Below are 14,320 nucleotides of genomic sequence, written 5' to 3'. Positions count from 1 at the left end.
CGAATCACGTAACCAGGAATACTAACGGTGTCTTATAGGGCTCCTTGTACCAGAGTGGATACCCCGAGGGATTCTGCCTACCACCCTCGGGAATCGAATTCTCGGTTGGCAGAGAATGCAGCCTGAAATGCGCCGGCTCCACCGTCTCCTCTAATAAAGCGGACACTTGTCGCGCGTACTCCTCCGTTCCCGCTGTTCGCTCTAATCTGCGAAACGTTCGCGCATTATGCTTCCTCGTTTCTAGCTCATTCAGCGAGTCCAGTTCTCATTCATACGGATCCGTGAGCGCTTCGAGTCGAAACAGTTCATTCATTTATTCGGTCGGAAAATGTCTTCTACAAAATATACTGTTTCACGTGGTTCGTCACATTTTGCTAAGCTTTTGGGTAGAATATTTGTTAAAGTACCAAAGTTGTATTAAGCATTTTTCATAGAACCTTGCATTCTTTTATTTACGAACTGCACACAAAATGGATCGCAGTCCATATTCTAAATAATTTGTTATTCGTTTATTTAATTTTTGGATCAATTCCTGAAAGAGAATACAGTAAGGAGCAAAACTGAACACACATACGACATTTTAACAAAAATAATTTTTTATTCAATATTTGTATGTAGAATACAAAAGAAACAAAATACTTGGTATTGTCTACAATCTTTTGGCTTTTCAAAACAAACTTAACATTTGTGATATTATTATTGCTTCGCTTCATACAATTTTTTTCGTGTTTCTTTTGTATTCTACACGCAAATATTGAATAAAAAATTATTTTTGTTAAAATGTCGTATGTGTGTTCCGTTTTGCTCCTTACTGTATATTGTTTAGAGTAGTTCTTCATTTAAGCATTTTTATGGGGACCTTTAATTGTATATTATAATCGATAAACGGTCTAGTGGTTATAATCGATTGGGTTTAGACATTTGAATTCCCATAGCTTGTTGAGCTTCTTTATTTGTCGACCATAATGTAGCAATAAGGTGGGACGTGAAGTGCCACTCGAAAAGCTCAGTGTCATCTTGGTATCTCAGAAAATGTGCAACATAACTGCGTTCGCCTGAAGGGTCGACTGAATGGAATCAATTTTGTATAGGACATTTTCCGATCACACGAATAGGTGACGAGTTATTTTAATTAGAAGTTTGTCAATTTAGGGACTAAGCGAACAGCAGCATCATGTGCTTCCAAAACGCCACTTAAATGTTGCATAAACAGCGAACACATTAATTAATTTGTGGTCTACCACGGTCCCCAATTAAGTATAAAGGCAGCTCTTCAAGCTGACCATAAATTGACACTAATTCGACAAGCATGGAACGTTATCGAGCCACGGGTATATGCAAAAATCCAATTAGCGAATCTACGATATTCCGGACGTCATAATGCGATCAGGTAATGACCATTATTCGTTTTACAGCGGCCATAACTCGACTCGACTCGCTGAATTCTAGATTGGTATCGTCCCAGAGAGAATCCTGTTTCTTTACTTGTGAACCATCTGTCGGGTGAACTCCAATCTCGGCGTGGTCCGCGTGGGTTCCGAGCCGTGGTTCGATGACCCCTCAATTTTTCCTGGCCTGGGTTTACTCGTGCTTTCATGGACACCGTAGAAATTCCCAAAATGAACGGCAGCGTCCTTCGGAAGGTTCGAGGTCAGCCTCGCATCCTTCGAGCCTGTCTTGCTCGCGTTATCCTCGGTGTTCACCGAGGTTTTCGAAAAGTGAGACTTCTGCTTCCGAGCCGCGATCCTTGGAAGGTAATAATCGTACATTAAGGTAATGACGGCTCGATAGGGAGAGCCGTCCGACCGGCAACGAGCCTGCGTGTAGCAGCTGCTCGATATTCCCTCAACTGGCTCGTTTGTTCTCCGAGGAGCTCGTCGAATGCCTCTTTGCTGGAATCTCTAGCGCGTCGGTCACCTATGACCGGCCCTCGAACCGCACCGTGGGAGACGTCGGTGACCGTCGCCAATTTAATTAATTGCAGCCGGAAACCCTGCGCACAGTCTACCCAGTCGCCATTCTGAGATTCCTCGGAGAACCTGGCGAATCACGACTTTTTAACCATTTTCTCTAGGAGACTCCTCTTTGCTCACCTGACAACAATTTGCACGAATTTATTTATTCGTGGAAACGATTGCTCCAAATGGGAAATTTTATTGATTTAGATTGTATGAGTAAAGTAGGAATTTTCTGGGTCAATCGTAGACAGCAGGGAATGGTTAAAAATACATTTCTGTCTCCTAATATTATGTTTTGTTTGTCACATTTTTCTGCATAAAATCCACAGTCTGGTGACTGTATCTCATACAAAATTTGGTTAAAATGATTGTGATAGTTCTACAGAACTTATAACATTACATAGATATGGAGACATTGCAGAGTTTAATTATTTTTTAGTAAAAAGGTGGAGTGTTTGTACTAGGAATTAAAAATACATTTCTGTCTCCTAATATTATGTTCTGTTTGTTACATTTTTCTGCATAAAATCCACAGTCTGACGATGACTATCTCCTATAAAATTTGGTGAAAATGATTTTGATAGTTCTACAGAACTTATAACATTACATAGATATGGAGACATTGCAGAGTTTAATTATTTTTTAGTAAAAAGGTGGAGTGTTTGTACTAGGAATTAAAAATACATTTCTGTCTCCTAATATTATGTTCTGTTTGTCACATTTTTCTGCATAAAATCCACAGTCTGACGATGACTATCTCCTATAAAATTTGGTGAAAATGATTTTGATAGTTCTACAGAACTTATAACATCACATAGATAAGGAGACATTGCAGAGTTTAATTATTTTTTAGTAAAAAGGTGGAGTGTTTGTACTAGGAATTAAAAATACATTTCTGTCTCCTAATATTATGTTTTGTTTGTCACATTTTTCTGCATAAAATCCACAGTCTGACGATGACTGTATCTCCTACAAAATTTGGTTAAAATGATTGTGATAGTTCTACAGAATTTATAACATTACATAGATAAGGAGACATTGCAGAGTTTAATTATTTTTTAGTAAAAAGGTGGAGTGTTTGTACTAGGAATTGAAAGATCAATTTTGACAGACTCTAATTAAGATATGACTGCTGAAATGAGAATATAACATATCTTTTCTGACTGCAGTGTGTGTTAATTGGTAAAGTAGGCTGCAGGCTATAATTCAGGTTAATTTGTCCCATGATACTTGTCGTCCTCGATTACACCTGACACACTAATTTTTTTCCAGAGACTCATCAAGGCTAGTTCATGCAGATTTGCATTTTTACGATCAAAGATCGAGGCTTCGGACCAGAATAGAACGTTTTTCTGGCGGTGTTGTCATCGACAGGTTAAAACGTACAACAAGGAAGAAGGAAATTGTATCACGCATGACTGAACAGTGTTATGCAGATCTCGACGCATTTATAGATTACGAAGGTTCCACGAAATTAATAAATTCCTCGGAGGAAAACGTTCTGAATCACTTCTCTCGCTCAGCGAAGCAATTACCACGGAAATTAAATTTCACTTTGCTTACGCTTCCTTGAAATATTCGTCTATAAAAATCGGAATTCGCATAAACAACCGTGTGGCCTAATGGATAACGCAGACCCTCGGTTAAGTAATTTCACGTAATATTCTGCCATTATACGCCGTCCCGTACCGGATATTTCGTTCTAACATGAGAAAACGATAGGAAAACCGGCCTGCATTCATCGCATTAACTAATTCACGCCTAAGGATTCCGCGCAATCTTCTCTGGATACTTTAGAAACGCATGATCCGTAGGCAGTTACGATCGGTTAACAAGAATAATGGTCTCGTCCTAATAGCGCATTCAAATTTCCAGCCGCAAATCTACCGCTATCAATTAAACACCAGAAACTCGGGAATTGTTCCCCGCTGCTGAGAAATCTCTTCATGCGTGCGCTAATCGATTCTCGGTAACAATTCGCTGATAATTAACGCTGGAAATGCATTAGGCTTCGAATTTTTCTGTAGATTCCATTTAGAATATTTTTCAGAAAACGTCCTCCCGTTATAAATTCCAACGAGAACAGAAAAATTCTTGGAAGTAAAATCCGTAAAATAAAATTTATATTGCGCGACCGTATCCCCCAAAAATTAATTTCCGAGGCCAGCGAAAAAATCGTGTCACCCACGTAAGCCTAATGTTGCAGTCGCCTAGTGTTACGGTTGGCTCGAGCCGCGCGAGAATGATCCAGGCCGCGGAGAAATGAGCGATTGCCTGGCAAATGGATCGAAAAATCGCGGGCTGTCGAACGAGGCTCTAATCGAGCGTCGCCATTCGTGTCTGTACCGTTACGGAGCGTTTATTTCCGTTACGTTCCCGGAAAAACCGCGTTAGCTGACGGCCTGTGTCGCCCGATTCATCGTGACAGGCAATTTGCGCGGGATTACAGGTGAATGGGGAGCACCTGAAGACCGTCGGGCGTCCCCGAAGAACCTTATGAAAGTCGTCCGTCGTGTATCACCTGTCGACGACAATCGTCGCCGATGAATTATTCATCATTCGCGCAGAATTACGCGCTCGCGGACCCTGGCCCGTTGCTGCTGCCACCAGCGAACGGATTATGCAAAAGTTTACAATTTCCTGTCCGTCCGGAGATGCTAATGGACGAACGAAAGGGCCGACGGTAATTGACAACCATTGTCAACCACTTTTACGGATCGACGTAACTCTATGGAAAACGAACACGCCCTGCGACCGAGGGTTATTGCACTTTTCTTTTTTTTTTTTTTTAGTAACCTGCGGCATTTTTTCCGGATTTATTCTCCGGGCTCGAGAGGTAAGCCTTTGAAGCGAATCTGGTAATTCTTTCGTTGGAAAATATTGATTATTGTCGTAGATATCAATTTTTAATCGCGGGTATCAATTTTTATCGAACGAGACGTTAGATTTTCGGCGATTAAAAAAGAACTAGGTTTTGGAAAAGGAAATCCTGCGGTGAAAGCATAGATTTTTGTGTCTGGAACGAGCCTAGAAAATTTGGAGTAAATCGGTACAGTGGTTTTCGAGATACATTGCAAACGAAATGCACTCGCTGGGTTTTCAATTAGATTTTTAGAAAGAGAGACTAGTTAAAAATGAAAATCCTTCGGTGAATGTCTAGGTTTTCATCTGTATAATAATCGCACAAAATTTGGAAAAAGATTTCGAGAATTTTCGAGGTACAGTGAATTCCCGATATAAGTCATTTGAGCGGTTCTGGCGAGTGACATTTAGACGAAATCTGTGGTTCTTGCGGAACGTTTTGAAATACACACTGGAAATGTACAAGTCACTGTCCGCGATGGTGTGGGTAGTCCCAGTGACCTGTAAACGCGAGGGTCGCAGTGACTTATATCGGGAATTCACTGTAGTTGGATCCCATCAATGTAATTTTAAAAAGCAGAAAAAGAAAGTTAATAGAATTGATTTGCAGCTTTCAGAAAATATTCCCAAGAGGATATGATACTATCCAGAGTAAAACAGCTGTAGAAAATTTCCCTTTCGAAGTTCAACTGCAGTCTCAAAGCATACTCCAGCCATCTGCACCTAAAAGCAACACAGCCCGGACCCCACGACCGCAAAAATCCCAATTTCCTGTCCCCGAAACATCGAACAGCAATCGAATTTCGTCGGACGTCGTACCACAGACATTTCGGTCACCCCTACGGCCATGACCGTGACCACTATTCCAACTCCGCAGACACGCAACAAATCGAATTTCCCCAATTCCGTCACTAACTTGTTCTTTCTCCCGAGAGAAGGCGACTCGTGCAGGTTATTCGTTGTTCCCCGAAGCTCCTGCGAAATCTTGGTCGCGGATTTCACCTTGGTCTTCTTGAACATGTTTTCTCGCAGCGCCGAAACCCCTTTTCGGAAAATGATTTTCCCCCGGTTCGAGGGGGTTCACTTCGAAAACTGACTTTCCCGGAAATTTATGGTCGTTCGCGTCTCCCCGGACCCGAGGTACGTTCCGACCGATGCAATCGCGTTGATTTACTCGAGGAGCGGGTTCTCGGCCCGCAAAGATTTCCGGTGGCCGAACACTGCCACCAACGGAGTCATGGTTGCGAGATTAATCCCGGGACACGCGTCCACCCGCGGACGTTTCAACGGAATTAGATCGGTAGGTTCAATCGTTCTAATGGCGTCACATCGATGGGGGGATATACACGCAACGATTTTCTTCTTTTTCTCCGCGCCACGGCCAGCAATCGCGGCTCACCGCCATTAATTAGTATTCAGATGTCCACAAATTTCAATACATAAAATTTCAGAAATAAATTTTCTTTTATAAAAAGTGAGGATCAATTTAATGTTTTAACTGTTAAGATATATTTTTGATTTCATAATGTTATTGCTGATGTTAAGACGAATTCAACGACCTACTACATTATGGCATTGAGCCGATATACAGGGTGGTCCACGCAATTGTTTCAAGTCATAACTCCGTTATTATTGCGTTTACGAAAACATAATACAGGAGAAAGATGAAACGTTCGAAGAGCATTACATCTGTAGGCCTTTAAATTTGTTTTTAGATGCAGCAGCGCATGTGCAATTAACAATTGCATCATTTCTTTAAATAGAAATGCATTTTTTTTTGGCACAGTTCGATTCTTCCGTTCATTCTACGTAAAAAATGATTAGGGTACCATGGCAAAAAAATGATTAGATCTCGAGATATTTTCAAAAAATGTCTTTATTGAAGAAGATACTCAAACGCTTCATGACTAGTTTGTAAAGGTAAACACCCTTTCGACATTGTTGTCATAACAGAAACCGATTTGTACGAGTAAGCATTTCATCATTCGGTAGCAATTCACGTATCGTAACTCGAGCACGAAAACTAAGATTTTGAAAAAGTGTAGCTGTATTCCACTAAATACAAGAAAATGTATGACATTTTTTTGAAAATAATTTCTGAATTATTGATCATATACAAATATTAATAACTTTATAAATAAGTATAATAAAAAAAATGAAAACAGTCTGAAAGTGTAGTCCATACTTACCTAAAAGATATTCATAATGCAAACAATTACACAGCTTTTTTAAAGCATGTAAAAATCACTCATAAATGTACGATATGTTATAGCATGATTGGAAAGGCAACACAAGTCTTAGAATCTCTTGACTTTCGATTAAGTTTAGAGATTCATAAACTTACAAATGAATGATAAAAATTTAGTACACTGTTCTCCACATATTCAACAACTTCGAGCAATAAAAAAATTACTGTTTACGTTAAATTTTTGAAATTGACTTTTTTCCGGCTTTTCCGGAATTACCAGGAAGTTCATTCTGTCCGGGAATCCGATACAAAATGGTCAAATCTTCGTTTTCTCCGGCGAACCGCCCCGAGCCCGATTTTTCTGTAATTTAATGTACGACTTAGAATTTTTCGCCGCTCGGCCAACATAGTTGTTCGACTGGATTTCATACATTTAATCTCCTCTTCATCGCTTATCTTTCCTTTGATAACGCAGATTCGAAAGAAACTGGTCTGGGCGCAGCATCCTAGAACGATATACGGAGTCGTGTTCGATCATCTTTTTTTTTTTTGGAGGTGTTATGTGCGGACTATGCAAAAATCTGTATCATCTAATTTGCTTATAGATGCATGGTATATTGGTACACTTGATACTGTAATTGGTAGGTTGCGGGTATTTATGCAAATACGTTTTGATACTCGCTTTGTAGAAATCGGTCTGGGTCTTTAACGCCATTCTGTATTTTTAGTAATGTCATTAGCAACTTTGTACGAATTTGCACGTGTTACAAACGAATGAAGTTCCGAGAAATTTTTACAAAAATCGTAGAAATTGAACATTGAAGTTTCCTAATAGTATACTGGGTGTTTCACCTAACTCGTTTTATGATAGGCAAAAAAATTTGTTCAAGGTTATATTTCTGAGATTTCAAGGTGATCAAAGTTTTTTTAAATGGAACGATATATTTTTATTATTCCTATATGATAGCCGAGATCAAGACGAATCCAACGACCCGTAATATTATGACCTTCGCGTGACCTTGAGTATTTCAAGCGCCACTATTTGCTACTTCTAAAGTTATACAAATTTTGAGGAACAGATTTGTACAATTTCAGACTTCTACAATTTTCAGTTACTGTTTTGGATATTTTTGATTCTATTTGCGTGACCTTCGATGATCTTGAAGTCTCAAAAAGTATAACCTTGAACAGATTTTTTTGCCTATCATAATATTTGCCCCTATGAACCAACTAATGTTTTCCTCTGCAATTTTTTTCTGTCATAACAAACGAGTTAGGTGAAACACCCTGTACATATTGTATAGGTGACCGAATTTTTATTGAATTCCGAATACTGGATTTTTATTGTTCTTATAAAAGGTGTTGGTGCGTAGGAATTGTGTAAATACATTTAGCAAAATATATTAATTGCAGACAATATTATTCGTCGCGTATAAGTAATTTTTCGTACTCTGGCTCCAATAATTATTCACATGCTGTTAAAAAAATTAGCAATTAACACTTGAACCACCGAGTAATAAATACAACTGATGTATATTGTTTTGAAACAATGACAGCATGTGCGCCATGTGAGCTAACATGTGCTCCAATAAAGAAGTTCATTAAAAAAATTCTGATGAATACATTTTTATAATTTCAGTAATCGTGAAAGAAAAAATTAGGAACCAGTCAAAATGGCTGGTAGTTCTAGCGTTAAGAATACTACAACGAACTCGATCAGAAGATGCATTTGCCTGCATGTGCCATGCAAATGCTTTCGCTGGCTGTTGCACACAGATGTTGGCAGAAACGGTGTACTCGTTGAACCGTGTTTGCGAATGTAATCGTTTGTTTTTCTCGGTGTTTCTGATTTATTCCAATCTTCGGGCCTTTGAGACCTCGTTCGGGATAAATTATGTTCGCGAGAAGATGAATGTTGGCAAACGCGTGTAAATACGAACGCGCATACGGTGCGTTCGAACGCGTGTCGCGAGGAGATTCGCGAGGGGTAAAGAAAAAGAATCGTCGTCGTAAAATACGTTGTCTCGTTTTTATGACGTATCAAGAAGCAAAAGAAGAGGAGTGGTGGAAAGAGTGGACACGTACCACCACCAGGCACAGTCGAATACACCGCAGATAAAGGGGATAGAAGAGCGGTGGCAGTGCTTATTTACGATCGAAGGAGAGAGAGAGAGAGAGAGAGGAGAGAGAAGGCTCGAATTCGTGCGCGGCGCGAGAAAACCGAGCAAAACAGCTCTGCCGGACGCAGACCGATGCATATCTTATGCACGTGCCGAGAAAAAGAAAGGGGGCTCCTGACGCGCGGCTACCAAATTATTTATTGGCCACGCTGCATCGAGAAATGCTAAATATTTCAGAGGGTCAAATGGCCCTCGTGATTCCTGCCACTCTTTGCCGGCGTTCGATCCTGGTACATTCTCGCTTCGCTCGGTTATCTTTTCTTTTAACCACCGGACCAATGTTTTGAACGTTCGGTAAAAAATTCTCTGCAATATGCTCGGTGGTCTGAACATTATTTACCACTTCCGGGCATCAATGTAAAATTTTTCTCGTTGTTGTAATAAAATTTCCTTTCTTTTTGTTGTAATTCTAGGTTTCACGCAGTAACTTGAATCTCCTTTTTCGGTCTATATATACAGGGTGTCCCACGTAACGGTTTTCACGATTTTCTAAGTACTTGCGATAATCTGACGAAAAATATTTTCAACAAAAGTTGATCAGTTTTCGATTGGCTATATATTGCAATAAAAAGAAGTTCGAAAAACATTTGTTTTTTATGGTATTGTCAAGGTCAACTTCATTTTTTTTAATCGAATGTCCCAGTTTTTGTACCATAGATCGATAGAGTATCAAAATCTGAGTGTAAAAGCGTTGACCTTCGTATGTCCTACACCTAATAGTTAACGAGATATTGTCCAAAGAAGAAAGAAAATTATTTCGATAATATCTCGTTAGCTATTAGATTTAGGACGATAGTCTATCGATAGTCTATCGATTCATGATACAAAAAGTAGGTCTTTCCATTTACAAAAAAAATTAAGGTGACCTTGAAATCTCCTCTATGCCTCCACCCATGCAGAGAATGTTTGTGTCACAATATGCCCCCTCCCCCCTATACCGTTTAAGTTTTGTATACAACATTTTTTCATATTATCACAAATAACGGCAATATTCAAAGTGGTCATAGTTATAGGGGGGCACGGGGGGAACTTACACAGAGTGAGAGATTCTCGGTTCCCTCACGTACGCTTTATTGCATATGTTGTTCCTTCATACAAACGGAGATGTCGCGATTACGATTACGATCGGTAACGCAGATTCCTAGTTTCCAACAATAGTTTTCTACTGTAATTGCAAGGAACGGAATTCTTTGGGAATACATACCTTGCAATGAAAAGAGAAAGCTAAAACAGAAAATATCCTGGAAAACTGGAGCAGATGGACATCTTAACAATCCAGCGTCTAATTATCCAATTTGCACAGATCACCACTCTTCCTAGTGAAAACGATTGCAGTCCCCTACGTTCCCTGGAACATCTGAACCGATTAGTTCAACGCCAAACTAGAAACCTAAAAGATTCCGTAAAATCAAAGTAAGTTATTTAATGAAACAAAACTTGAACAAAAATTGAACGTATGATATTGAATTGACCTCCAACTTTCTTGCTTTTTACAGATCCGGTGCAACGAATACATTGACGTAAAAATTCATTTTCAAACCTGGACAAACAATTCCGTCACATGGGTGACATGGCGGCCAACGTGGCGTTCATTTAACACTAGATTTGCGGGACCCGTCAAAATGACGGATTCTAATATTTTTAATTTACGAATATTGAGATTGTAAAGATGCATCCATAAGGAATTATTTAACAAATTGATATCTTTGGATATATATATATTATTAAAAAGATGACCACAAATTTTAATAAATACAATCATGTTATTTTTGTAAAGTAATGTAAAATAGTAATTTTTAGTGCTCCGTAAACCTAGTGTTAACAAAGTTAGGCTGACGCACCTCGTGGCCCAGTTTTGCACAGTATCTTTAATTAAGTTGACGCAAGGTATAAACATAATATTTCAGTAATATTACTATTTTCATCTCCAACAACACCCTCCATTTCTATTTTTCAGCTAACGAATAATGATAGCGACCAGGCAAATTGAGCTGATGATGCAAATGGGTTAATTAAGTAGATGCAACGCACAAATATTTCAATAAAACAGTATTTGCATCGTACCATTCAACAATTTGAGCAGAGAACAGCCACTTCCAGCGAAGCCGAGTTCCCTGCATTCTTGGAAGCTTCTTCTAGTTCGACGAGCAGGTTTCCCACAGCAAAGTTGAACGCAATAGCAACTTCAACAGCGTCTCTTTGACAGAGCCTCGACAGCGTAGCGCCTTGTGGCCCGGTTTTTCTCGGCATCTTTGATTCCCCGTTACGCAAACTCGTTTTTTCAGAGTCGCCGTACGGAATTTGCACATAAAAGGATCGCGTGTTCGCATGAAAGCGCACTCGGGTCCGGGTGGCCCCCGCGCGATGGTGCTTCCTGCTGTCAGTAGGTTTTAATTACTCGCGCGGTGCCCGGTGTAGCGCAGCTGCGCGCGAAAATTATACGCGCGAGCAATAAAAGCGCCTGGTCGTGCGCGCACACTTCGAAAAACGATTAAGCAATCGACAAAGGTTTTCTGTTGTACTATATAATACCGTTCGAAGGACCCGCGCGAACACGTATAGGGAGGTCCCTCGATCACGATGAAATTCCTCGGGCACTTTTGTAGGCGATACACCTTGAAAAAGGAATGACACCGAATGCGCGCTGATTGGATTTGTGATTGACCGGCTTCGGCTCGGTTCCTCCCGCTTGAAAAACTATAAAAACCGTTCGATTTTTTCGTGGGCCCCACCTCTCGCCGAGTTTAATTAAACTTCCAACGGCCACGGCCCACTCCCCTCCCGGGAAGCTTCATCTTTCTTCCCCCATCGCGCTTTTCAGCTTGTAACCCCCGTGTTACAACGTCGCGCGAGCAAATGCAACACGAATCTTCCTCCTGCTTCTTTAATGCCCGCCGAGATCTAGGGAGCTCTTTGCTTTTTGTCCTCGACGGGAGCCCGAGCCCCATGGCCTCTCTCCATCATGCGTCGTTTCAATAGATGCTTCAAAGAAACAATAAACAATTTTGTTGTACCTGTGCTGCTTACCTGTGTCGATCAGAAATTCTCTGCTTCCGAATAGTTGCAATTTAAAACTGAAAGGTGGAAAAAGGCATTGCTATCGATTAACTGTACAGCTCGCGGAATTTTTATAAGCCACCGTACTTAATATCCAAATAAAAATCTCCTAACTCAAGGAGATATCGTAGAGCCTTATAAACATTTCAAACCCTGCGCTCCATTAATAAATTAACTCACCACTTTGCAATAAAACCCGTCAAGGAGCTGATGTTTCTCTAATTGATCAATTAAAGATAAAATCGATAGTAATTTCCCCAAGGAGTCGTACGTGTCACCGACACCGAGAGTCAATCGCAGAGAATTCTCGGCGTCTAGAATCTGTGTCAGGGTGCGGACCGTAGAGAACTATGAATAATATTACGGTGCACCGATTTGTGCAGCACCGATCGAAGCCGATAGATAAAATCCGAATCGTTTTGCATATTCGAACTCGACGCGGTCAGAATGCAAGGTGCGTTTGTGGCGTCGATGCTATCGAACACGATAGAGATATCGTTGAATAGCACGCCGCACGTATTATTCATGTTCTTGACTCCGTTACAGATGCACACGGATCTGCGCAGCGAGAATGCACCGTGCACTGTGGGAATCTCTCCGTTCTCGTTTCGTGTATTCCGAAGCTGCATCGGCAACGGGAGAAACTGAGGATGCGATCTTTTTATGATGCGGACACCCTCGATTTTCTTTCATTCGAAAATCCCTCCAACTACACAGCAAGGAGCAAAACTGAACACACATACGACATTTTAACAAAAATAATTGTTTATTCAATGTTTGCATGTAGAATACAAAAGAAACAAAATACTTGGTATTATCTACGATCTTTTGGCTTTTCAAAACAAACTTAACATTTGTGATATTTTTATTATTTCGCTTCATACCATTTTTTTTCGTGTAGTCTATTATACAGGGTCATCCGAAAACAACTTTCACCCCTAACACTTTTCTTGATTCGGTCTTGATTTTTAGATAATTCCAAAACCCCGTCATTTTTTGCGTTCACTTAAGATTAAATATATTAGGACTGCAATTATGTATCTTGATGATTTTTCCTTTGTTTGGTTTAAAATAAATAGGGGCATCTTTTTTATTCAGTCAACTTTTTTGTATGACCTTTGGATCTTGGTTTTTTGACATGGGGCACGCCGTGGAGACTGAATGAAATAACTTCGAATCAAAAAAAGTGTTAGGGGTGAAAGTTGTTCCATTTGGGGTCCTCTATAGCTGGTTGACGTTTGGCCGTTTAAAAACGGATGACCCTGTATATAATATATGTACGTGTAGTTTATTATGATGTCAAAAAGGTGGTATCCACTAAATTCAGCTTTTTATTGTCTATCATGCTATCGTAAAAAAATATACTATTCCATTTAAAAAAACATCGGTGACCTTGGAATTTCATTAAAAAACACGACATAAAAAATTTTTTTCTTCACCATTGTAATTGCCACCTGCAATAGTGTCACTTTGTCCTCTGAAGTTTTCTGATAGGACTGTAAATACGAAAGATATTTAGGTGTTCCCATTTATGTGGGACACCCTGTATAATAAATTAAGAAATGGAAACTTGAATTTACTACAAAGTTTGTTTTAGATTCCAAAATAATTTATTACTTATGGGTCCTCCTAATATTTATATTAGTAATTCCTTGCTACTTCGTCACACTTCTAATGTTATATAAACTATTTCATTCTAGAACAATAACTTCCAGAACTTGGACTCATCTTGACGCAGGGTTAGAAACGTCCACAGTGATATCTCTATATATGTCGCCAAGGCCTGGATGATATACGTCGCGGAATTATCCCCACTAGCGTGGAGTATACCCCGTGAAGGGCAAAGAAGGTCGGGAGTAAACATAACACGACGCGGGTAAAATTGTTAAGTTCTGACTGGAATTGTCGCTTTTGGACAACATACAGTGATTTCTCTATATATGTCGCCAAGGTCTCGATGATAAACGTCGCGGAATTATCCGCACTACCGCGGGTTATACGCCGAGGACACATAATATGTCTCCTGGACGATATATGTCGCTGGCAAGACCCGTGCTGTTGACATATATCGAGAA

The 14,320-nt window shown here is 39.9% G+C and overlaps 1 protein-coding gene across 1 annotated transcript; it reads right to left on the bottom strand.

Annotated features, from left to right (window-relative positions):
* On the bottom strand, window positions 1-5,840 carry LOC143361702 (uncharacterized). Its single transcript, XM_076801293.1, has 4 exons — window positions 5,647-5,840; window positions 1,918-2,039; window positions 1,486-1,849; window positions 1-206 (listed from the first exon to the last, which is right to left on the bottom strand). Exons 1-4 carry the CDS (start codon window positions 5,838-5,840, stop codon window positions 5-7), a joined length of 882 nt encoding a protein of 293 aa, XP_076657408.1. The 3' UTR covers window positions 1-4.
* Window positions 5,841-14,320: the final 8,480 nt, after the last annotated feature.

The sequence above is a fragment of the Halictus rubicundus genome, chromosome 1 (assembly GCF_050948215.1).
Source record: "Halictus rubicundus isolate RS-2024b chromosome 1, iyHalRubi1_principal, whole genome shotgun sequence".
NCBI lineage: Eukaryota > Metazoa > Arthropoda > Insecta > Hymenoptera > Halictidae > Halictus > Halictus rubicundus.
Note: the sequence above shows the minus strand (reverse complement) of the source record. Positions and strands in the feature narration are given on the sequence as shown.

Coding starts and splice junctions, on each gene's coding strand:
- LOC143361702 (XM_076801293.1), bottom strand. CDS start 5,840: ATGTTCAAGAAGACCAAGGTGAAATCCGCGACCAAGATTTCGCAGGAG. Junction 2,040..5,646: donor GCCGTAGGGGTGACCGAAAT/GTCTGTGGTACG, acceptor GTGATTCGCCAG/GTTCTCCGAGGAATCTCAGA. Junction 1,850..1,917: donor GGTTCGAGGGCCGGTCATAG/GTGACCGACGCG, acceptor CAAACGAGCCAG/TTGAGGGAATATCGAGCAGC.